The sequence below is a fragment of the Lepidothrix coronata genome, unplaced genomic scaffold (assembly GCF_001604755.1).
Source record: "Lepidothrix coronata isolate B3197 unplaced genomic scaffold, Lepidothrix_coronata-1.0 Scaffold58, whole genome shotgun sequence".
Taxonomy (NCBI): Eukaryota; Metazoa; Chordata; class Aves; order Passeriformes; family Pipridae; genus Lepidothrix; species Lepidothrix coronata.
This window is the reverse complement of record NW_016690238.1, coordinates 1,490,153-1,515,381: the sequence shown is the minus strand read 5'-3', so window position 1 is coordinate 1,515,381 and position 25,229 is coordinate 1,490,153. Positions and strand designations below refer to the sequence as shown.

General features: G+C 46.7%; 1 protein-coding gene across 4 annotated transcripts in view; it reads left to right on the top strand.

The window, feature by feature from the left end:
- NPTN (neuroplastin) overlaps positions 1-25,229 on the top strand; it is a 50,780-nt gene that overhangs the window by 10,398 nt on the left and 15,153 nt on the right. The window contains exons 1-4 of one of the 4 annotated variants that reach the window (XM_017816800.1): positions 11,119-11,499; positions 16,091-16,259; positions 18,881-18,975; positions 25,014-25,147. In XM_017816800.1, the coding sequence (XP_017672289.1) occupies positions 11,172-11,499; positions 16,091-16,259; positions 18,881-18,975; positions 25,014-25,147 (726 nt within the window). In that variant the 5' untranslated portion in view covers positions 11,119-11,171. Of the gene's footprint in view, positions 1-11,118; positions 11,500-16,090; positions 16,260-18,880; positions 18,976-25,013; positions 25,148-25,229 lie in introns of those variants that run through there. The other 3 variants (XM_017816799.1, XM_017816802.1, XM_017816803.1) reach the window with 3 other exon arrangements.

The window sequence follows — 25,229 nt, the reverse complement described above, 5'->3', positions numbered from 1 at the left end:
TGGAAAAGCTACCTTTGGTTCAGGAAAAGCCTGAGCAGCAAATTCCTGAAGGCTGGGAGATCACTACATGTTTGCCCTGTTCTTACATTCTTGCCACGACCACCACGGCTAAATTTGGATAAACTTATCTGCAGGATAAAATCTCCCAGTGCTGTTGCTGGTCTCTGCTAAGGTATTTTAAAAAAAATAAAATCTTTGAATGCTGCTGTAAAATGGCTGCACAGTTGAACGTGGTCTCTGGTTCAAGAGCTCGAGAGACTAATTCTTAGTGTTGTCATCTTGTGAAGTACAACAGCCCTTTAACACTGCTGTGATAGAAGATAGAAGTAGAACCCTTTTACTGGAGTTTAGGGAGATAATTCGGATTAGATTTTAACCAGCTTGTTTAGGACAGCATTTATATTCTTCTCCAACAGCAAAAATGTAGTTAAACACAGTTAGTATTGCTGTCACGGTGGGGAAGTTCCATTTTCATCTTTACCCTGAGCAAAGGCACAGGTTTCTCTCTGTATTTTCTGCCAGCTCCCTTTCCTGCTGCCGACTCAAGGAGCCCAAATCTGCTTGGCCCTTAATTGGATTGCTCCTTTTGCTGGAAAAGCGCGGGGAGCAGCGAGCCTGCTCTAGGCCGTGGGTAGAGCTGCAGGGCTCACTCTTAGCTCCAAACCCCACGAGCCCAAAAAGCCCCAGAGCTGGCATTGGGGGGGGTTTGGCTGCCCCTCAGCACACAATGGGCGTGAGGTGTGAGGGCACAGCCAGGAGATCCGAGGGGCTCAGCACAGCCTGTGGCTGCAGGGAGGTGATTTCTGTCCATGGATTAGGATGCACTAATCTTGCCTGGTGCTGAAGCTGAATTTCATCTCAGAAATCGCGTGTTTGAGGCCGCGGAGGAGCTGCCCCGTGACGTTTGGTGCTGTCAATAATCTGAGTGGTGTCAGTAGGCCATGGGGGATCAGAGCCGGGCCCGAGCCGGAGGGAGGATCCGGTTTGTGATGTAACCCCGGTGCTGGCACAGAGCTGGGCACGGCAGCTCCGTGGGCATGGCCCACATACCACACTGCTGCTGGGGATGGCTGAGCTGCCAGAGCCTCCCCGTGGCCCAGGGCATGGATCTTGGAGTAACAGGCATTGCAAAACAGGGAGAAGCCGAGCTGTGCTGTAGAAACGGCTCTGGGAAAAATGCTGTTAAAAATGCAGCTTGGAACAAGGATCTCACTTTGCAAAGGAGGGTAAATCTGGTACACCAATTATGGCATCTCTGCTGCTTTTTAATAATTTCCTTCCTGCTTTGCTCTTCCATTTAACTGGAATACTGTCATTCTCCTGGAGAGAAGCTGTTGCTGCTGCTTGTACACGCTGACCAGGGACATCAGCCCTGAGCTGCTGGAGCTGTGTCACTCTGGAGTTAGCAGTTAGTAGGCAGTAATTCCCTTCAGCTATGGAGAGCATAAACTTGGAATAATTAAAGCATCCCTCCTCCAACCCCATCTACTGCAGCAGGGCCAGTATTTTACATGTTATTAGGCAGTTTAAACTCTGATTTACGTTAAAAAATGTACCTAAAATATGTTATCCTCTCTGCTAATGCCATTTCTTGTGCACACAGAGGAATTATTTTTGTTGCTGAATGGCTTCTTCTCAGCTCTGCCTGAGATTGTGTGGCCTGTTACATAATCCAACAATTCTGCAAAGGGCATTTCTTTTGAAAGGTCGGTGTATTAAAATGTCCTGCTCCTCCATCACGGATGAGAGGGAGCAGCTCGTGCTGCTGCAGAATGGATAAAAGGGAAAAAAGAACTTTGCCATTCAGGACGTGCTCCCTCCATGCTGGAGAGAAATGTAATCAGGCTCCTTTCAAACACACGTTTGTTGGATCAGGAAAGGTCACAGGAAAATTGAGGAGCACTTGAAACCTTTAGTTCTCTAATGGCATAGTCTGAGGATTTTAAATGACTAATCTGACACAAGGTATTTTTTGTTATCAACATTTTATATGCTTTCAGTATCTTTAAGATGCAAATTTACTGGTGTTAAAATTTGTTGAGGTGCTTAGTGTGCCAGCTTCAGTTGCTGTGTTACATGGGAACACCAGACAAATTTAAATTGCTGTCTGCTCTAACTCTGCTCTTCTGTGCTGAAGCTGAATTCCTTCCCACTTCTTTCCAGGCAGTGGGTTTCTAGTTGTTAACAATTATTTTTTTTTGGCAATATACAGGAGCCTTTCTGCTCCTGTGTCTTTCTGCTTTAGAGAGATTCTTGTATATTCCTAAGCTGCAACAATAATATTTCTGTAGTTCCTTAAAAAAAAAGGGATTAAAGCTAATAAATGCTGGCTCAGTTAATTTTTTTCCCTCCCAGCATGGATGATTGTAAGTCTTTTTGTCCCTAAGCCGGGCCAGGGAGAAGCATGAATGGAAAGAACAGGAGCATAATGCCTGCCTTTTCTGAGGATGAGGCAAGTTTAATCTTTGGAAAAACCTTTGAGAAACGAATCTACAAATTCTCCATGGAAGGAAATCTCTTCCTGGTGGATCCAACCCCGCTTCCTGACAGCACCAGCCCTTTAGAACATCAGCCGTGCAAAAGCAGCATTGGCCCTGCAATTACACGGTTTAGAAAGGCTTGGTGTGACATCCAGCCCCCGGGGAGAGCATTCCCAGCCCCTCCAGGGGATGCTGATCCCAGCAGCCCCTTTGAGTGTTTGTTCTCTTAAGTGCTGATCCGGGGCTGGTTTTGCCCTCAGATCGGGGTAGTTGATGGCTCCAGGTCTGACTGGAGGGAACCTGGTTGGAGTGTGTCTGCTTTGAAGCCCTAATCAGTTGACAAGGGAGTGAAAACTGCCTGGAGTCACTTGACTCTTGGATCCACCCTCCAGCCCGGAGCAGTGAGTCACTTATAAGCCCACGGGAATGTTTTCCAGTCACTCCTGTAGCGTTCAGGAACATGAGGATGCTGAGCCTCTTCGGGATTTTGAGATATTTTAACATTAAGAGCATCTCATCTTCTGCTGGCGTTGCCCTGAAGTGAGCTGGGTGTGCTCCGTGAGGAACAGCTTTCCATTTCCCTGGGAGGGCTTTGCCATCCACGTTTGTTTAACTGGGGTTATATAAGTTGTCAAATTGCCGAGTGAAGTTCCCCAGACTTGCCTTTTCTAAAGCATGTGACTGAAATGCCACACAGCTAAATATAATTGTGCCTAGGATGTTGTCTCTGTGCTCCTTGTGGTCTCCGTGAGCTACTCCAGGATGGCTAAAGCAGTTCTTGACTGACATCCTGAAATATTTTCTTCAAAATATGAAAACAATGTGCTTTCCAAGGCACTGAACAAGTGCATGGACTTGCTGTTGATCTGCTTCAGGTTGGTCAGAGCTGGCTCTGTCCTGGCTCTGTCCATCTATTAGTTATTTCCAGAGCATTGATCTGAGCATTACCAGCAGATGAGAGATTTATTCTGTGTTTCCTATAGAACTGAACGCTTTAATATCATGTCTGCAGTGATACTTAAAACTAATTCTCCACCCTGGATGTCCAAGGCAGACAGAATCACTTTAATACTGCAGCTCACAAGGCAGCTTCCTAGTTCACACTCCTTCAGGGCCTTGAAGCAGATGGGTTTAAAACAGCCAGCAGATTTGGGTAAGGAAAGAGCTGTAAATTGGAGATGGAGCTTGCATTCCACAGGAATTGGGCCGTGGTAGGACTGCAGAGCACCCTGGAGGGACAGGCTGGTGCAAAAAGTGAGATACCAAGTTTCCCAGTTGTTTGTGAAAGCCCTAAGTCAGCGTTCCAGTTACCTCCTTTATAGGAGCAGAGAACTAGGAGAGCTTTGTTCTTTCCAGCTCACAACCAGGAAAAATAGATCTGTGAACTCCTACAGCTCAAACGGGAGTGCAGCCGGCAGGCTGACACCGGGGTGGAGCCCCAGTTCAGAAACTCCTGCTCTGACTGTTCCTCTCTTGCTGGATATTCCACCCTTTAATCAATTTTCACAGCATCTACAGTGTCAAACATACAGGCTGTTGCAGAAGCAGAATTGTAAACACTGTCCACAGCTGACAAAACTGAGTTCTGAACTCAAACAGTTTCTAGAATAAGAATGTATTTGGGGTGAAAGTAGTTCCCAGAAACTGCAAGTGCATAGCTCTGGTTGCTGTGACCCACTGGTGGCTTCTCTTCCCAGTAATGTTCCTGTGGACTGTGCTTGGATGTGCTTTCCCAGTGAATTATGGTTGCTGAGATCAGGTTTTGCACAGTAGAAGTGACCATAAAATAACAGTTGCATTTCCAAGTCACTGCAGTGTGAAGTTAAGCATTGCTTTTTTTTCATTCCAAGGAAACTCTTGAATAAAAGTATCTGGGGTGTATGTGGGAAAGGATGGATGGGCAGCTTGAGAGCCTCAACCTGATCTAAGGGGTTTTTGTTTAGGGGAAGCAGCTGGGCCAGAGGACCTGCAGGAATCCTTTCCAGTCTGAATTCTGTGATTTAGAACCCTGTGTCCTTTCTCCATCCACCTGTGCAGGGAAGTGTCCCTTGGCCTTCCCTGGGCATATTCCCTCACAACAGCAGAGGCACCGAAGCCATTTACTTAAGAGTGCTCTGAATTTTACTTTGGCAAACAAATGGAATTAGTTTGTCACAAATCTTTTTGCACGTCAAACTAAGCAAGGTTTCCTAATGCACAGAGAAATGAGGAATGTTGGTCTGAATCCAGAAAATGTTAATCCTCGTGTCTGTGGACTTGGAGAAAGTAATCCTCAGGTTTCCCTCTCTGTGAAATGAATCTAATGCTATGTCATGAGCTCATGCATTTTATATGATGCTCTCTGGGTAATGTTTTCCCCTCTTCAGCTTCATAAAGCTGCAGGATGAGATGGCAGGAATAAAATTCATGTATTGCTCCAGTTCCCAGTGCTTAGAGAAGGTGTGGGCTCATCTGGGTACCTCATACACGTGTCAGTGCTGGTTTAAAGCTGCTCCTGGAGTTGGCTGAAGAACTAGGCAGAGCAGATGAAAATTAATGCCAGTTTTTAGTCTCCTGCTCTCTGGTGATAAAAGAATGGGAAACCATCAAACCTCCTGAAGATGGGTGAAAACAGGCAGGAGGATGCTGTAGTGCTTTCCTTGGAATTGAGGTGCCTTCACCTTTCTCCAGCTCTGTTCCAGCTGTCATTTTTTTGTATGTTTGACTGATTTCCAAGACTTTTAGTAAAGGTGAGCATTGGAAAGAAATGAAACATTAATTAGATTGCCTTTTTTCCATCCTAAATGGAATAAAAATGCAATAAAAATGCAATACTTTGTCAAAGTGGTGGTGAGGTTCCCCGCCCTCAAAAATCTTATCACTTAATCAACACCCTTCAGTGGAAAAGAAAAGAAGAAAAAGATGTTAATTAGCCCAGAGCACCAGACTAACAGAGCCCAGCTGGTGGGGGAAGGAGAGTGGAGTGGAGGGAGCAGGTTCTGGGTGGAGTTTTCTTTGATATTCTGATGAAATTATAAATGTTGCCATGTAATAAAGGTGAAAATCAGCTCAAGTGAGAGCAGAGCAAAGCCAGCTGAGAAGCCCTTTGTGGATTGCCCAAGATCACGTGTGCTTCCATATTTTAATAAATCCTTACATCCAACGTGGAGTTCCATCCCCCTTCCTGAAGTAGAGTCTGGTCATTCCCTGGAGCTCCAGCCAGGAGCTTTGAACCCGAGTCCTGCTCAGGACCAGACTCCCCTTGGTTGGCTCTGAGACAGCCCAAGTGCAGCATTTCAGGAGCACTCCAAGTGTTTGCATCTGTTATATTCCCCCCTTTTGAATCTGCAGTTTTATCTCTTTATTTGAGTAGTTAAAAATCAGCATAATCCAGAATGCACTGAGGGAAAAAGGTGTGAAAATTTAATGAAGAGCCATCATCAAAATCTTCAACCCTAATACCTGTTTTTGGTGGCAGAGCTTCATTGTCAAAGGTGGGTAACAAATCCACATCTCACCCGGAGTATTTTGAATAGCTGCTGGTCTGTAGAACAATTAAAACTTTGCCAAAGACATATTCCATTTAGGAGAGGCATTCCTGAAGGCAGGTGCTCATACAAATGAATTACACTGTATTAATTAGGAGATTTGAGAGATAGAGGGAAGCAGAGGAAGGACTGGGTTAGCTGTACTTGCTTCAGTCTGTAAATGAGTGGAATTGGAGGCAAAGGTCTTGATCAGTGCACAGGAATAAAATCTCCAGAACTTTCCTGAAGGCCTGAGAGCAGTGGAGCAGTGGAATACCTGTGCTGGGCTGAGAGGCTTTACAGGGTGGTGTTCACTGTCCCTACAGACACTCTGTAAACCATTCAGTCCCAAAGCAGTTACGTTTGATCTGAGTGTTGTGGGTTCGTAGTGAAAATCGTGTTGATTTTTGCTCTAGCTTTGTAAACTCTCATTTTAGGGCTTTGAACTGTGCTTTCTCTCTTCATACAAGTGGAATTCACCTCAAGATAGCAACAGCATCAGTTTGGGACACAGCATTGTCCTGCTTGGTGGAGATGTGCCCTGCTTTGTCCCAGCTATAAAACTGCCTTGTTACAGTTGTATTTTCCTCATGGTTGAAAATGTCCTTGGAAATACATTGTTTTTCCCTCACTGGGGTCACCTTGGTGTGTTCCTGTGCCTGTGTCCTGCTTTGCACATCTCCAAGCAGCCCTTGGGCATCCCAGCTTCTTGTTCTCTGATTCCTGCAGGCTTTGTTTTCAGGACCATCTCTACTTGACATTGATGCTTGTTTTCAGCTTTAATCTTCATGCTTGATAGATATAAAAAATGAGCTAAATTAGTTTGTTCTACATTTGGTAGGGCTTTTTGTAATACCTGCATTTCATTTAAGCCTGGTTGTCTCTGTCTTTGAGCCTGGTTTAACATTTCCTTTTGTCATCTCAAACTTATGTCTTCCTCAGGCAAAATGTGACTTTTATGTTTTAAACCCCTTTCTTTAGACCAGACTTTAACTTGGGGCAATAAATATTCTCCCTCCACTCTCTCCAGTGCCTTTGGCATTGATTCTTTTGCAGCCTAGTGCATCTTGATTAAATTTGAGTAACAAAAGGATATTTGAACCAATAGCAGAACCATTTCTGCAACTCAAGGATGATTTTCAGGTACTGCTTTTTGTATATTCTGAGACTGGTAGGTCACTGCTGGCATATTTTACAATGATTTTTGAGCTCTCAAGATCCTGTTTTTTCTTAATCTGGATTTAGTGCTCTTTCACTACAACATAAATTTTAACAGAGAGTTTACAAATATTAAGAGCCAGTGGAATTCTGTGTGCAGACTAATATATTTTTCTAGTTTTAGAGCATTAGTCTTTCTCATCTTTATCCACACAACCGGTGGATGAGATCAAATCTGCAATAAACAAACCCCTTCAGAAGTTATTTAAAACTACTGCCACTTCAGGCAGAAAACCATAAATAAATTAAAAAAATAAATAAATTGGTCGGAAACATCGTAGTTTACTTGAATAGCCTCTGCCTTGTTTTTCTGGCATTCTGGTATGCCAGGAAGACTTGTAAAGGGAGATTTAACTGTAGGTTTTCCCTTCTTTTGTGCTTGACAGCAACTAGCTTTCAAAACATCCAAAACCTGAAAAACCCTCCCCCTCAAACACCTCCCTTTTTCTTCTACTGAGGAACATGGCTGTGGAACAGAGTAACTGGTTTGTGGCTGTAATGAAATAAATACAGCTGTCAGTGTCGTGCAGGTTGACAGGAGCAAAACCTCACAACGGAGGGAGCACTCGAAGGTGTTTATTCCCTTTCTGCTCGTCACTAAGGAATCACTTTGGATTGAGACTGTTGTGCTGCTTCCCGTGGGTCTGGGTGACCTTTAGGTGGGATCTCGGGATTGTTTCCCCTTCCTGCCGCTCCCGAGGGCCGTGCCCTGGGTGAGCTGCTGAGCTCTGGCCTCAGGTGGGCTGTGCTGGGCAGGGCTGGTGCCTGTGAGCTCTCAGGGCTTCCTGCACCCCCTGGGTCCTGCACTGGGCACTGCACGAGGAATCGGCTCTAAACACAAATAAGGGCAGATTCTTGGTGTTAAACAGATACAGTGTCATCGCCTCAGCCAGCCCTTGGCCCCTTGGACTGTTTGTGTTGTGATGCTTCTTTGTATTTCGGTGCTGCTGCCTCCAGAATTGTGCAGAACGGGGCCGTGGCAAGGAGGGAGTGCTGTGCTTGGAGAAGACCAAGTAAGGGAAGTGCTGGGCTCTGAAACCTCTTATGTAAGCAGTGCAATCTGTACAGTGTCATTTGCTGTTTGCTTCTGAACAATTATGGAAATCGCTGGCAACTCACAAAAAGCAGGAGGACCTCAGGTTCCAGACTCCTGTTGTGTTGCAGGAAGCATTCTCTGTAATAATTAGCCTTTTTTTTTAACTTTTCTTTGATTTTTTTTTTTTTAACATGTCTGTGTGGTACTGGCAGATTTCAGCTCTTTTTGCAGCTTCTGGCTGGATATTTTACTGGGCAGTGGCCCTCTGGCAGCTGGAGTGTAGCTGGAAGCATCACCTCAACTTACTGATGCTGTTTGATGTGCTGCCTTTGCTGTTTGTGAATGAGTGAAAATGCAAAACATTAACTCCAGACTGTCCTTCGTAATTTAAAGTTTTTATTAATTTATATATCGAGGCTGTTTGTCCCTCCAGGATTTTATTCTAACCCAAAATAGCTTTTTAAAGAGCATTTTTATCTCTTTTTTTTGTCTTTTGGTGTGGTGGGGAGAGACATCATGGTGGAGTTACCTGTGCTGATGACAGGGGTACTCAGATGAAAGTGGTGTTGTGTGGGAATTTATCGTAATCTGAGACGTGGTTTTTTCAAGAGGAAATGTGGGGTTAAAAACGTAAAGCCAGAGAATATTTGATACAGTTGTCCAGTTTAATATTTTTAAATTATTTTTAGGCTTTGTGCAAAAGTTATAAGAACAGCTTAGTGAATCAGAATCAAACCCGAAAGCTTTTGACAGCTTTTTATTCAAATTACGGATACTCCCTATAATAAGAGGATTTACAGCACTCTCCCGTCCCACATGTGTCTGTTGTGGAGCCCCAGCAGCAGAGCAGCTCATGGGCATCCTAAAATATACAGAAAACACACAATTACCACCCTTCAGCCCTGCCACAAAGGCTGGGCAAGAAGTCTTTCTCCAGGAATGGTTCCTTAGTAGCCAGGACAGCTGGAAAAGTAGGATTGAATTTCGGAGTTCGGGTTTGGGGTCGCTCTGCCTTCACCTTCAGGGATGTCTTGGGCAGGGCAGTTCATCCCCTTTGGGCAGCAGTGGAAATGAGAACCTGGAGAAGGGGCTTTGCTTCCTGGAGCTACTGGGTGAGAGTGGCAGTTCAGTGTTAGGGTGGAGGGAAAGAAGCTGTGATGTGTGAGAGAGCTCCAGGAGGAGGTGGGAAGGAGCCGGGCTGGGCCTCGTGGTGCTGCTCCAGCCTGGGGGGTGTGCAAACCACATGGAGCTGCAGCCAGCCTGGCTGTGATTTACACCTCAGTGGGAATACACAGTGATCCTGGTTCAGCATCCCCTGGAATGGGGACAGCCCAGCAGAGCAGGATCATGACGTGGTGCCCTGTGTTACCTCAGAGAGCGGAGAACTGTGGGATCCGTGTCCACCCCCGGGGACAGCAGGTGGGCCCAGGGCAGGTAAGGAGGGCATGTGCAGTGCACTGGCCTTTCCTCCCTCCTGGACTGTTTGCTGGAGGTTTTCTGAGCTCCTCTAGTCCTGGGTGCAAGGCTGGAGAATCCTGGAGCAAATGAGTTTGTAATGGAAGCAGTTTTTGAGGTTCATGTATTTGCTGTCTGTGTTCTTGTATCTGTCACTTGCAGCTGCAGCACAGTTGCTCTTCAAGCAGGACTATGGCAGCAAGGAGCAATTTCTCTGTGTGCTCTAGACACTCTTGGTCTTGTTTTCTTGCCCAAACGGTTCTTTAGAGATGCATCTGTAGTGCAAACTTCCCGTGTGATTGTCTGTCCACACCCAGCTCTTTGTTTCACTGTTTCATTAGTGGGTCAAAGGATGGAGGGGTGGGAGATGCTCTTTTTTACACCATCAATTTTTCTAAGGCTCTAAGTCCACCTTTCCATTTTCTACAATCCATTGACTTGTCTCTCAGTCCCCTTCCTGAAAACAAACCATGAATTTGAGGAGAGAGAAGAACCAGTGAGTTTTATCAGCTGTGTGGCCCTGTAACTCCACTCACCCATGGGAAGTAGAGAAGAGGAGCACAGCAATGACAGGTTTTGCTGCATAATCTGTGTCTGGCCAGCTGTGTTCTAATCTTTTAGTTTAAGGAGGGGCCTGGCGGGGGAAGGGACTGGCTTTAAGGCAACACTGTTCTCCATAGATATCTTTGAAAATAGGATTGAAGGACAATTTAGGATGTCTGTGCTCTTAACACGGCTCTGAAGCTGGTAAGTATTGAAGGATTTCATGCCATAATAAGGATATTTTGGCCTGAGCACGAATGTCAGCACGGCATCTCTTCTCAGAGTTCTGTGGGCTGCTGAAGTACCTTTGGTGCTGTCTGTTCTCTAACAAAACAATTTTTGGGCCTCTGTGTGTTTATACCACCGAATCTCCCTTTCTCTTAGAAGGTTGTGACTCTCCTGGAGCTGGGGTGATCCAGCTACTTCAGGAAAATAGGTCACTTGTGTCTTGGGGAATTCCCTGCCTCAGAAGTCCTAAATAGGTGGAAGAGGAGGTCAGAGCAGAACTCAGTTTAGGGGTTTACCCCTTCTGCCCTTGTAGATAGGTCAGATAAAGAAACCTCTTCAGAGAGCAGACATCTGGTCATGAACAGTTAACCCTGGCCAACAAGGTCCACACCACTCAAAAGGGCCTGAATCTCCATCAGTCTGCCTGGAGTCCCTCCTGGCTGGTGAGCAGGTACTGCTGGCACGGATGGACCCTCCGGAGTGGCCAGTATAACTCGGGGTGGGAGTGCCCTGCCCTGACTGTGGCCCTCCATCCACCAGTGCTCCATGTGTGGTTCTCTATGCAAGTTGTGTTACTGTAGATGTCTTCTCTAACTCTGTTTTCTGCACCTCATTGCTTTGTTGTGTATAAGATCTCTTGTTTTCTGCCGCTCTGTCACTGCGTTTCTGCTGCCCCTCCCTCTAGCTGGGTTTGTCAAGTCGCCCATGTCAGAAACTAAGCTCACGGGGGACGCCTTTGAACTGTACTGTGATGTGGTTGGGAACCCCACTCCAGAGATCCAGTGGTGGTATGCTGAAGTCAACCAGGCTGAGTCTTTCAAACAGCTGTGGGATGGCGCTCGGAAGCGCCGTGTCACCATTAACACTGCCTACGGGGCCAATGGGGTGAGTGTGCTGAGAATAACCCGCCTTACCTTGGAAGACTCTGGGACTTACGAGTGCAGGGCCAGCAACGATCCCAGGAGGAATGACTTGAGGCAAAATCCCTCCATAACGTGGATTCGAGCCCAGGCTACTATAAGCGTCCTGCAGAGTGAGTCCGGCACCCACCGTAGTGGCACTGTAGTTCCTAGAGGCAGTCTAGTGACCCCCATCCCGTTATCCCGAACCCTCTGCCTCCCTGTCCTCTCGTGCTGCCCCCCAGACCGCTCCTCCACCCGTAGTGCTGACCTTGTCTGCCATCCGTGTCTCTTCTCCTTAGGATCAAAGCACTTGGGAAAATCTGTGGATCTGTGTTAGAGCTTCTGTGTGAACACGAGCCCGGTGTTGGATTTGTGTTTCTTCCCTACCCCTTTTAGTTTTGTAGAAGGTTTCCAGCCTCCCTGGCTTCTCCACGAGTGCCTTTATATTTGATTTCCATGTTCTTCCCAGGTCTAACCATTTTATTTTGATTTCTTCCCTTCTCTTGGAATTTCTCTGAATGCCTTCTCGCGTGTTTTGGTTGCATATATGCTTCTGTATAAATCCTTCCCTTCCAGTTACGTGTCACCTTTAATGTTTAGATTTTTCCATGAAGTCGTGGTGTTTCTTTTCCTTCCTGAACAGCGGCATGTTCCTAAATGAGTTCTCTGATGCAGCAGCACTGAAGTGATGCAGCTATTCCTAATCCAGCCTGTGAAAGGAGAGGGGGGAACACCCTCCCTGGAGCTGAACTAACAACTCCAGCTAAATGACTTTCAGCCGAGGAGGCAACTTCTGGCAGCAGAAAAGCTCTCAGAAGCAGAGACCGTGCTTGGCCCAGAATTGCTTTTTGTTCTTTGTTGTTACAAGGCTTTTCCTGCCTTCAGTTTGCTCTTAAAGCCATCCTGGATGAGTCTGGGAATTGATGCTGTCAGAGTCAGTAGAGAAGAACTCGGTTTTGTTTTGGGCAAGATGTGAAATTCTTGCCTTTGCAGATAGTGAAGCAAACGTCTAAGGAGTTGTAGGTAGAGGGAATTAAATCTGCCGAGTTAGAGGTGCAGGAGAACTCACTTTTTGCATGATTACCCAGTGTCCTAAGGTGACAAAAGAGCAGAGCAAAGCTGTTGTCTTGCTCTTGTCCTTTGTGCATAAATAAACCTTTTATGCACCACCTGGAGTTTTGTCTGGGTACAAAAGTGTCAAATCTGTAATTATGCCTCAGTTATGTATTTGAATACCTTAAAAAAACCCCAACCCCAGACTCTCCCTAAACCATAGTGCTGCAGTCAGCACTGCTGGATCAGAGACCTTCCCTCTGGAAAATGCAAACAGCATTGATACATGTGGAAAAACAGACAGTGAACCCAATGATGTGGATTGACTTAAAAAATTTAAGTGGCATTGGGTGGTTCAGCTCGAACCTGCTCAGCTTTCAATCCTACTGAATCCTTGATTCCTCCCTGGTCCTTTGAAATCCCAAAGGACTTGGATTGCTTGCATGACCTACAGCAGCAAGAGCCTGTAACCTTAGGCAATGATACTACCTTGAGATAAAGCCCAGAAATTTGTCTTCTAGGAAGTGATGTCTCCTGGAAATCCCCCTGCCCTGTCCAGACCTGTGGGGTCTCTGGAGAGTGGTGGGTCCTGAGCTCCTCTGGCTGTGTCCAGCCAGCTGGAGTGACCTGCTGAGGGAGAAAATCCTTTTCATATGCAAAGCCAACCCTTGGGAATGAGTTGCTGTGAGTTTTCCATATGCAAAGTGGGTTTTCCCTCTCTCAGGCCGTTGGTACTAACCTGCTCCAGGGACTGGAGCTTAACCTTCATCTTCCTCCCCAGTTAACTCCTTGTTTCATCTGGTGTTACTAATTCAGGAATGTGTGTGGTGACTCCCTTGCCAAGTGCCTTGTGCCCAGGATAATTCTGCTTTCATTGTGGGGCAAATGTTGAATCAAATACTTTAATGCCTTTGCTCTGTAATGTTGTGTATGATAAGAGATCTGACCTGCTGCTGCTTGGGAAAGACCCTGCGGACATCCAGCTCCTGCCTGGAAACAGAGATAAGGTGGGAGAGAGTTTCCTAGGAGGTTGGAGACCTGGAGACCATCTTATCTGAGCCTGCCCAAATTGTCTCAGCTGCTCTATTGTGTGTCTGAACACAATTTGCCTTTGGAGTGGGAATTGTCTCACTAAAAAGTTGGAATTTCCAGTTAATAGTGGCCATTTTGCTGCTGCCAGTATTTGACCCCAGCATTACTGAAGGGAAAGGTCCAGTGTCTCAAAGAGCACAACCTCCACCCTTGTCCTTGGAAGAGATCAAGTGCAGCTTGATTTTTAAAATTTGGCACTCCAGAACTCCCGTCTGCCTTCTACCTCATTCCTAAACTGGAACATGAATTTCACTTATTGGGCTTTCTTTAGTTGGTTTGCTTGGTTTTTAACTCTGAAAGCTGGTCTTACATAAAATGGGCAGTTTAAGTCATGTAAAAAGTGACTCTTGTAGGTGAACACCTTCCTCTGGATGTCACTGTCCCAGCAGTATTCCAGTTGCAGTTTGTCTCCTGGAATTAAATCAGGCTAGGAATGCCTGATAGCTTTTTTTATAAACAAAATACCATAAATGCAGGTAAAGGTGAATATGAGACTGCAGTTGCCTTTCATTTTCCTAAACTAGAACTAAAGAAGTTGCAAGTCAGACACCGAATTACTGTTTCAAACACAGTGCTGACAATATTTCCATAGCTCTGTATTTTTCTGGGGACGCAAATGAGCTTTTTGTTGGGGATGGAAAAGCACTCAGGGCAGTCCAGTAATATGGCTGTGACACAACAGCTTTGTACTGGAGGACCCAAAGAGATCCTTGCAAGGATGAAATCCCCTGGGTGGGAGGAAGGAGGCAGAAACACAGTTAAAAAGGTGTGATAAGAGCAAAATGTCTGTGGGAAGAGTCAAACCCCCTCTGTTCCTGCAGTACCTGCCAGTGTTTCTGCAGGTAAATACCAGTCCTGGGTTTAAATAGCTGTGGAAAGGAGGACTTCTCAAAAAAAGCCAGCCTGCTGGAGAAGGGATGCACAGGACTGGAATGCTCCATCAGGTTATTGGCAGGTGGATATTTTTTCTCCCTGCCTCTCTGGGCAGTAATTTAAGGACAGAGGAATGTCTGTGTTGGGAATTGTGACGTTTCTGACACAACCGGTGTTTTCCATCCCCCTCGTTCTGTTTCATAACTTGCATTCCAAGTGCTTTGCAGATGAGCAGCCAAAAGACTACATGGATACAACTAAACTTACTCTCCAAATTGTTACCACAAGGTGTGGCAGAGTTTACAGGATTCAAACTCCTTTGGCTTGCAGAAATCATGAAGGTGTTGGTTACTGACCCGCTGCCTCACCTCCTGCCCGGAGCGGGGAGAGGCAGCTCCTGCATCCAGAGGGGCTGGTGCTGCCAACCGTGGTCATGGGCAGAGAAATGAGCAGCTGGCAGCAGCCACCTCTTGGGAATCCATTTCACCCTTTAAAGTAAGGAAATAAATCCAAGGCTGAAGGCGCAGCAGCACCTGAACAGCAGAGACCCCGTAGTCTTGGCCTCTAGTCCAAGCTGAAACCAGAGCCACTGTTAAATTAGGTACTTTTTGAAGACTAACAGCAAGAATTCTTAATTTCTTTTAAGCTCTGTCATCCTGTGTTAGGTGGTTTTTTTACAGAATGCTTGAAACCAGATGTGAGCCCTGAGACCTTCCATAGAAAGGTCTTTTTTCCAAGTTTGGGAAGAAACTTGTCTCTGACTGTGCCAAAAGTTCACCAGCCGTATTTGTCAGTGAGTGGGAGCCATCTGCATGATTTTAAGCACATGTGGCCATCAAATGTAAGGACAGTGCCCTCATACTAATTTGAACACTTCTGAAAGGCTTTCCCCTGAAAAAAAAAATAAAAAAAGTGAATTTGCTGTTACCAGGTAAGATTGTGAAGTGGAACAGCCTGGGTTCTGTTCCCAGCAAAGTGAGTAACTCCTGGGGTCTGTTTATGCACTGAGGCTCCTTTTTCCCCCCCCTTCATTAATGTTTATGTTAAAGGTTACTTTAGAGACAAAATAGGTCCAGCTCTAACACGCTGTGTAAGGGCTGCTTTCAGCCAGTCCTCACCAGGCTCTGCCTTACCCACGCTGGGTGTTGGCCCCGTTTCAGACACCGTGGAAGTTGGGCTCTTTGAAATCTCTTGTGTGCACAGGATATTTTCCATGGGTAGACTTTAGTCTGTTTGCAGGGGGAAATCCAAAAATATTATTCAGAAGTCTTAAGTTTGAGGGCTGTTCTCTATAGAAAATGGGTTTGGTTTAAACCTCAAAGTAGAGGAATCAAAGTAACAGCCAGAAAGAAGCCTCTGGAGGACAAGCTGGTCTCATGTACACTCACAGGACATGTGTTCTCCCGTGTTATGGTCAGTAATGTGCAAAAAATCATTAATGGTGTCACCTAGAAACCTGTAGCAATGTGAATATTAGAATAAACCATCTAAATAACTCTCTTCTTCCCATCCAGGAGTGCTGATCCCTAAGGTGTTGCCTTCACTAGCGGTCGGCTGTTTATTGTGGCTTTCTCGATGTCTCCCGACTAGTGCAGTGACATTCCTTGTGTAGTCTCTTTCCCTTCCCGATTCCCCTCTGGATTTTAGACTAGCGTGGCAGTGCCTGGGGAAGGTGAGTTGCTATGTGCTGTCCCCTCGTTTCAGAGCCCCGGATCAACGCCAGCGAGGATGTGGTGCTCCACGTCTCCGGGGTGGCCGTCACGTTGCAGTGCAACCTCACCACCAGCCCCAGCCCCCTCACCGCCAGCTACTGGGTGAAGAACGGGGAGGAGATCCCAGGCACTAGGAGAACCTCCAACACTACAGAATACAAGTGAGTCCCTTGGGAATAACCTTCCTGTTCCACTGGAGAACGCCAGGCTGGCAGACCGGTTGCTTTGGAGCAGGTGATGAGGGGTTGGGTTCCAGGGTACCTAAAGCCTGGATTATTCTGGATCTTGCAATCTGAACTCATTTAGCTCCTCTCTGGGGCACAGACACACAGGGGAGTTTTCTTCCCTGCGTGAAGATGGATCCAGTGCATGTCTGTGCCATGCAGGGAGGTGCAGCACACAAATCACTGCTGAGGTGGGCTGGTTTAGTCATCTCCTGGCCTTGGGGGATGAGAGAGGGTGATCTCAGAGTTGTTAGTGAAGGTTGTCAGACCACTGCGAGGAGATGGTCCCACATCTTGACTGAACCACATCACTTGTGCCTCTGGGCTGTCAGTGCATCCTCACCCTCAGCACTGACCTGTTCCCTGGCTCTGTCCCTTCCATCCAAGGCTGAGGGAACAGACCCTGCACAGCCACCTCCCTTGTTTCACTGGAGCTCGCACAGAGCACAAATCCATGGAGGGTTTCCATATTCCTGGAAAGGGACTTCCTTGCCAGTTTCTAAGAGCACATGGAGCTCCCTCAGTGATGCCCTCAGAGATCTGTTCTGAGTGGGTGATTTTCTTTCATATTTTCTTCTTTCCACCCATTCTCTTCCCTTGCTGCCAGCATGGACAGCAAATACAGCTCTCAGTTCAGTGTTAGGCCAAGATGAAGAGCACTTGAGGAATGTTTTTAACCACTGCTGGGAACTTGCCCTCAACTAAATAACTCAGCTGCCTGATTTCTGTCTCTGGGGTGGCTCTTCACCCACCCTGATGTTGTTCACTGACACAGGATTAAGAAATGCTCAAGGTTTTCATTGCCTTAGCAAAGCAGCCTTTCATCCCCAGGATTATGGAAGTTGGGGTTAATTCTGGCAAATGTGTATTTTCCCTTTTCCTCTTTAGCTCACTGTGCATTACCTGTTTGATTTTGCAGTTTAAAAAATCATCTCACTTCCATAATTACATCCTGTTACTTCCTCAGTGCAGTGTTTAGCACTGGCCTTGAGTTTTAAAGGCTCTGCTTTCTTATCTGGCAATTAACTTGATGAGCAGTTTGGTCCAAAAACACCAGTTTGAGTGGTGCAAAAGGCACTTTGTGCACTTTGTTATCCAGGAAACTTAAGGATTGAGGCTGACTTCCCTGTAATATGTTCCAAGACATTTTTTCCTTCAAAATTCCTCTGCAGAGGGAGGATTAAGCTTGGCTTCAGTTTTAACTTTCTGGATAAGAACGTAGTAAAGTGGGCTAAAGACAGACAGTCCCTGTGTTCCCAGGGAATGGAGGGGTTGTAGGAGCACACTGAAATCCCAGGGACAGCTGGAGAAATCAGTAGATTTACATTTGCAAAACAGATCTTGATTTCCTGATCACTTTGAAGCTGCTTTGCTGCACGTTGGGGTTTCAGGCTTTCCGTGGTGTTCTGTTCTTGCGCTTGATCTGATCGGTAACTTCTGCTTCGATTTGGTTACTTTTTAAATCAGAAGTACCAAATTCTCACAGTGAGGATCCAGGCCAGCAGTGTCAACGTGGCTGTCGTTAAAAGAGGATATTTAGCTCCACCATCTATCTGTGTGCTTGGTTAATCTTTTGCTTTCTATTTATTTCCCTTACAAACTTCCAGGTTATTGATTTTTTCAGTCATTAGTGTGTTGGTTTGCTGTGAGATGTGGTTGGTACTTGGAAGTTCAGTGTTGACCATCCAGGAAGCTTCAGAACCTAGAGGTGAAACTACTTCCCTTAAAAATCCTGCTTCACACGAGGTTGGAAATTGAATATATCTTTCCTGATTCTCATTCAGACTCGATGTAGCTGCTCCTGCTGGAAGGCAGTTGTTGGCTAAACAAACTTGTCTGTCTTGAAAACTTTGCAGCTGTATCAGTTTACCCTTCTTTAATGATTGATGGTAATAATACCCCAGTGCCACCGTTGTAGCGTCACACTTTGCAAAGCAGCCTGTGTGGAACTGAAAGAATTCAGTGTCTTACTTATTTCCCCTCACTTTTAAGCATTGACTGACAAAAAAAGCAGTGGTCAGACTGTGATTATTCAGCTGTTAAGGCCCTGAATGCACTTGGGGAGTTGCTTATCTGAAAGAGGCATTAACTTTGTAAGAGACTTTAGACCTTTGCCAGCAACTCTGGAAAGTAAGTGCTGTAAACACTCAGAGGATTGTGTTGAACTGAGCAGCTTTTTCCATGTGTCTGAGCGGTTTCCATGTGTAATTAAGTGGTTTTATTGCAGGGTTGCTGTTCAGCTGCATGCTGTTTGCTTAGGGGTTTAAAAAATTAATAAAAATAAAAGAAAGCCAAGAAGCCTTTTGGCAAAGGGAGGGAGGGATGGGGACAAGAGCTCTGCCTTAGGCTGGGCTCAGAGGGGGTCGTGCCTGCCTACCTGGGCCACTGACTCGAGGAGGGCTTGCTCCAAAACGAGCTGCAGTGCACAATTAGCAGGCGTTAATTGAGTTAACAGCGTGAAATCCAGTGTGAAAAGATCAAAGTCTGGGATGGGGGGACTAAATTCTGTTGCCAGGTGGTGTTTCGGGGCTCTTACACGTGTTCTCTCCTGTCTGCAGGATCGCGAAGGCCAGAGCGGAAGAGTCGGGGGAATACTTGTGTGTGTTTGTGTTTTCCAACTCTCCTGTAGCCAACGCCACTATAGAAGTGAGAGGTACTCCTGGCTTTGTCTCTTTTGGTTTGTCTCCTCTCCCTGAAAATGCCACTTCTCTGCCACATCACTTGGGCTCTGTACAAGAGAGTGAACTCAGGAGGCCTTTCCTCGTGACACGGAGCCTGTGGTCAAACCTGGAGCAACAATACAGTTTATTATAAATAATAATTTGTTATGATACGCAATAATTAGAATTCCAAGGGAAAGGCTTGCACACGTTCATTGGGAAACATCTCACAGGGATGGGAATACGACCACTGCATTTGTGGTGTACTCAGGGGATACTGCAACACCTTTCTGTCTTGTGCATCCTCTGGCATCTTTAGGACCCTAAAATTTAGGACAGAAACGGCAAAATGTGAAAGGTTTGCAGCGAGTTTTGCTGTAGTCGTTGAACAAAAGAGCAGTGTCTGGGTCATAATATGGAGGCGATTGGTAAATAGCCAATAATTTCAGCAAAAGCTGTTTTGGGAATTTCTGGTTCCTCGCTGCATGGTCCTGAATCTGAGAGTAATTCATTGGTCTGTGTGACGTGGCAAATTCACAGCATTGTTCTCTCTCCAGAGAGCAGCATCTCTGGGACCATGCAGTCCCCTGGGGAAGGGGAGTAGTGCCATATAAGTAAACATCCTGGCTGATCTTGTACTGGTTTTCTGCCTTGATGATTTAAAAGTTCTTTCCCAACAAGTTCTTGTTGGCCCAACTAAGAAGTATATGGGATGTGAACACACAGAAATGGGCTGTTAGTGATTAAAACTGTATTTATCTCTAAAAATAATTATTGCCTTGCTTAGAGCAGTTTGAATTCCAGCACATTGTGCTTCTGGTGAGCTTCATCTGGGTGTTCAAGGTACACCCAAGGTTGTAGGGGGACTATTTTCCTTTTTTATTTTTTTTTTTAATCTCATTCTATTCTTCTGCTCTAATTGCTAAATCTTCTAATATTACCTTAATTAAAATCTTAAGTTCTTGCTTCCTTCTCTAGGCTGCTTTAGGTGACACACCACTTCTGGAGGCAGGAAAGGTAACTTTGGGAACAGAGTAAGACCTTTCCCAGCTCTCTAGAACGTCTCCAAAGATCTTTTGGGAATATTTGCCTCAGGGTTTGGCCCTGCCTGCCACCACCAGAACTTGGCAGGGGAGGGGTTGCAGGGATGTGGGGTTTAACACTATGGAAAGAAGAGCCAGTCATGTGATTGAAGTGCAACAAGAACTAATCCTGCTAACATTTCACATACCTAAAGTACCACGAGTGGCCCTCAGTTAGAAGGCAGTGACTCCAGCAGCACTTCTGGGAGGTTTTACCTCTCCAGAGTCCTCAGCTGCCACAATTCCAGGCCTCAGTAACCCTGTTTTCCAGCTCTTCCTTACAGCAAGAGCGGCTGATGTGCCTTGAATTCCTCCTTGGCAGGGAGAAGAGCCAGGGCTTGTCTGGGGTGGGAAGTACCTGCTCAAGCTTTATGCCAAGCAAACTGGGAATTGGAGCACGTGGACACTTTTTAACTGGAAAGATGCTTTCCTTCTAACTCCTATTCCTTGGAAACTTGAGGGGTGACAAATTGGGATGCATTTAAAGCACGAGGCAGATGTGATGGACAGTGAGACGTGACTCTTGTTTGCCCCTGCAGATGCTGTGGTTTAGTACTTACCTGCAGGTGTGGTGTTTGTGGTTAAGCAGCTGAAGACAAATTTAATTGCTCATTGTAATTGTGGTGCAGTTTCATCTGCTGATGCACAGGGAGAAGATGGTTCTGAATACGAAAATGCCCGTGGGCCAAAAATAGTGACTTTGTGACAGCTTGTGAACAACTTCACCAAGTGCCTCGTGGCAGATGCAGCCCGGGGCATCCACTGCCATTTGCCTTCCATGTAATGCTGCCTGTTTGCCTCCACGTGTCCCTGGAAGTGCTGGATGGGGCTTGGAGCAACCTGGTCTAGTGGAAGGTGCCTGTGGCAGGGGGTGGGACTTGGATGAGCTTTCAGGTCCTTTCCATCCCATTCTGGGATTCTGTGATTTTTCTTGGTAGAAAATTACTGGGGCAGGAGTGTAACAGCAGTTGGAAATATTGGGGTTTAATGGCACTCTCTGATGCTGTTCTTTGAATTCCAAGTCTGGCTTCCCTCATCCAGCTTTTGGATGAAGCATCTGGTGGAGACTTTGAGTGTTCTTGCTCAGATCCTCGGAGCTTTGGGGGCACTGTGTGAGTGCAGCTCTGAGCTTGAAAGAACAGGCTGAGCAAATGCTGATACTGGGAAAGTTCTGCCTTGGAATAGGGATCTTCTCCCATGTTTTCTGTGGGACTGTTGCATGGAAGCAGGTTATTCTGGCAGGAGCAGTGGGGATGACCCTGCCAGGCCCTGGCCAAGGGGCACTTTGCCACCTCCTCCCCACCTGGAAGTGGATGTCTCTAGTTGCTCCGTTGCCACACTGTAGAAGACCCTGTTTTGCTTTTTTGCTTTTTGTTGGGAGGTTGGAACTCTGGAGAATGAAGATTAAAAGAAGGAAAAGGAATGAAATGCAACCCTGAAGAATTCTGCCTCTGCAGTGTTCCTGCTTTTACTGAGATCTTGGGAGAAGGTGTGAGAGCAAACAAGTTTCTGTCTGTCTGTCACAGAGCAGCCAGGAGAGCCTGGGGAAGGACATCCCTGCAGTTCCCTTGGGCTGCCCAGGGGTAGCACAAGCATCAAGGAACATCCTGGATTATGTACCATAACTGAGAGGGCATCTCTTCTCTCTGCCCTGCCTTCCCATCCCAGGCTCCCTTTTCTCCATGTCCAGAGCTGTATCATTCCTCCTCCTCTGAGGCCTTTGTGCCATTCTCTCATCAAGGGACTCTTTGACTCCCCTTGCTCACTTTGCACTTTTCTGTTCCTCCCACTTGCTCTTGGAGCAGATCTTGGCTCTGGACTCCTGGCTGTCTTAGGAAACCTCTGCTGCAGCCTCACCTCTGTACCAGAAATTAATCAAGAAATGGGACACTCTTGGCAGAGCTGGACCTTGGAGTGATCCAGGAAAATCCACATCAGGTTCTCCCTTCTCGCTGCACCTTTGGTGTCTTCGCTCTGTGCCCAGACTACAAAGGGAGACAGGGATTAGGATCATAATGCAGGGAAACAAATCTTCCAGAGCCCTTTTATAGGTCACCCATAAGACATAAGAGTTTTTATTGCAGGAATATTTTTAGGTGCTTTTGCCCTTGCTTTAATTTTGTCTGTTAATGGGAAACTTGAAGGGGGTTTTGTTAACTGGGACATGGTTTGGAGGTGTTACACATATTAGTTCAACTCTCCTTTTTGGCAATGCTGTAAAATAGCTTGAAAATACCTGGAAATTAAGGGCTGAATGCCTCCTGTATATCAAGTATCCTTTAACAAGGCAAGCCCCCCTCTTTTCAGGGCTGTATTGAAAGCAAACCATTCAGAAAGCAGCTGCACAGTGTGTTTTGTGCCTGTTGGGGACCTGGAGCATGGAAGCCCAATGTTTACTCTGGCACAAACCCTCCTTTCTCTTGTGATTTGGTTTAAAATTATCAAAATGCTGCATATCAGAAGTTCCTCTTGTGTCAAGAATCCCTGAATGCCTGTTTATTTTGCCTTCTTTTTGGCAGCAGTTAATTTAAATTAGCTCTGCCTCTTTTTGCTCTTCCACGTGCTGTTCCAGGGAAACCTTCAGTATCTTTCCAGTGTCACAGTGCAGGAGTTTCACCAGGGGCAGTGTCTGGGTTTCAGTGGTGCAGGAGCTGACAGAGCAGGTTGTGTCCACGTCTGAACAGAGATGGGGATTCTGCTGCCTGAAAGCTGGAGTGAAATCCAAACCCTTCCTGAACAACACCTGCCTCATTCTGGCCTTTATCTGGCACCAGAGTAGAATGGTTTGAGGAATAATCCTGCCTTGAAAAGCTTCTCAGGAAAACACGGCTCTGTGCTAAAGCTGTGACTGGGGTTTGCTGCAGGGATAGTGGGAGAGCAGAACACAGTTTGGGAGAGGAAATGCTGCATTAATGTCTCGCTGGGTAGCACCATGCCCTGAATCATCAGTACTGCACTGGGGCTCCCCTCTGACTGCCTACAGAAATAGTGCCTGTCCCAGCAGAGCCGGGGAGGAGCAGGAGGTATTCTTGGCACTTGTGCTCCGCTGGGATAACCCTTCGGAGATGACCTCTCCTTACAGTGTCGCTGTCTGTGGGCTGTAGGACAGCTCTAGGTCACCCTGCAGTACAAGTTGAGGTGCCCTAGAAAGCCTTCCCTCTTTCTCTCCCCCCCTCTTTCCCAACCAACATCTGACACAAAGTGGGCCCGCTGTGCCTGCTGCCTCCCCTGGCCCCTTTTCCCGGCACGGATCTGCTGCCGAGGGATGGCCCTGGAAACCCAAGTGCTGGCACATGGAGCCCGTGTGGGGCTGCAGCTCCAAGGTGATGAATCCTGTTGCTGCTTCTCCCCTTGGGGTCATTTCCAGTCCCTTTTGGCAGCCCAGGTCTGGGATCATTGCCTTGTCACCACACGTCTCTTGTGCTCCCACTGGCCTCTCGTGTTCCTGACACTGGAGGAGATCCCTGCTTGTCATCCTCAGGGAAGCAAAAACCACAGGGAGGTCACTGGGCTCACCCAGCTCCTGCCTGAAGGAGAACTTCCTTGGCACCTTTCAGCAGGCCATGAGATGAAATTCCCTTCCTGAACCATCATTGTTTGGAATAAGTGTTATTTTCCTCTCTGGGGCTGCAGGCAGGAAAGGACATTGCAGGTGCACATCAGTGCTTGGGGTCATGAAGTCACACAGCACACACAACCCCAAAGCTCATTTATTTTCTGCTTGAAGACCTCCAGCTCAAACCCTTCATTTCCTCTGGGTGTCACTGCCCCTTGCAGGCACGGGTGGTGTGTGATCACCTGGAGGTGTGGAATGGCCTTGCCTTCCCTGCTTCCTTTGGTTTCTGTACCTGGCAGCTGCTTTCTGCACAAGACCAGAGAATTGTTAGGATCTAGTGTCTTCATTCAGTTCAGGTTTTATGTCTCTCAAAGTATTTTTATGTTTGATGTGGATACATTTTAGGTGTCGCTTTTCTTAAGGATAAATAAAACCCCTTTTTTTGTCCTTGGCCTTGTTCCTATCATGGTTATGGTTGGCATCATCTGTAATTAATTTTCTGGCACCTGTCTTAGCTTCACCCTTTGGTCAGAACTCCTGCAGAGCTCAGGGGTGTACTGGGAATCCTGTTGGAATTCCCACAGGCACTTGGAGACAGCCTGGGTCGATGGGTGTCTCCTATGGTGTCTTTGCAGGTGAACACACACGTACAGGAGCACTGTAGCTCAGGTGTTCTTACAGCCTTTTTTGTTTATTTTGATAATGTTGTGAGAGGCACAGTTAATCAGCTGCATTACTGCTAAGAAGATTCCAAGGCATGGGATGCTTCCTGCATTTCAAACCCCTGGGCTTTGAAATATGACAATATTAAGCACTTCAGCTTGCCAGGCAATTTCCCAAAGAGCTGTAATTTTTGGGACGAGCAGGTTCAGCTGATGTCTGGTTGCACAAGATGTTTTGTTCACTTCGATCAGAACTGTGAAATCTGCTCCGTTATTTCAGCTGCAGGTGCTCCCCCTGTACCTGTCTGCAGGGGGGACCTGCTAGTGGGGAAAGGAACTCTCCTTGGAAGGAATTCTGGTGCCTGGGGGTCTTTTCCTGGAGCACCCAGCCTGGCCTTTGACTGGATTATCAGATCAGTGTCCTGCCATCACACAGCAGGCCACGTGGGCCGTAATTAGCGGGCTGGAGGGCTTTAAAGGTGGTCACTGCGGCCCCAGAACCATCTGCTCCGGCCAAGGTTCAGCTCAGGCGCTGCACTGATCCAGCCTAATCTCTCGTGAGGTTTTAGGGCTGCTCTGATAAACAGGGAAGTAAAATCACAATTTTTCCTCGCAAAGACAGGCTCGGTGTGGGAAAGGAACAGCTTCCAGGGAGCTGGAAAACTTGGGTTTTTGTCCATATGACTGAAATGACTCTCTTTGCCTTTACAAGCTGCTCCTTTGTTTTGTAGCCACTCCCGACATCACCGGGCACAAGCGAAGTGAGAACAAGAACGAGGGGCAGGAGGCCCTCATGTACTGCAAGTCCGTGGGCTTCCCCCACCCCGAGTGGGTCTGGCGCAAGAAGGTCAATGGAGTGTTTGAGGTAAGAGGAGTGGGGGGCCAGGCACACACCCACCAGCCAAAATCCCTGGGAGGAGGGAAACCAGCACCCTGGCTTTAGGGAT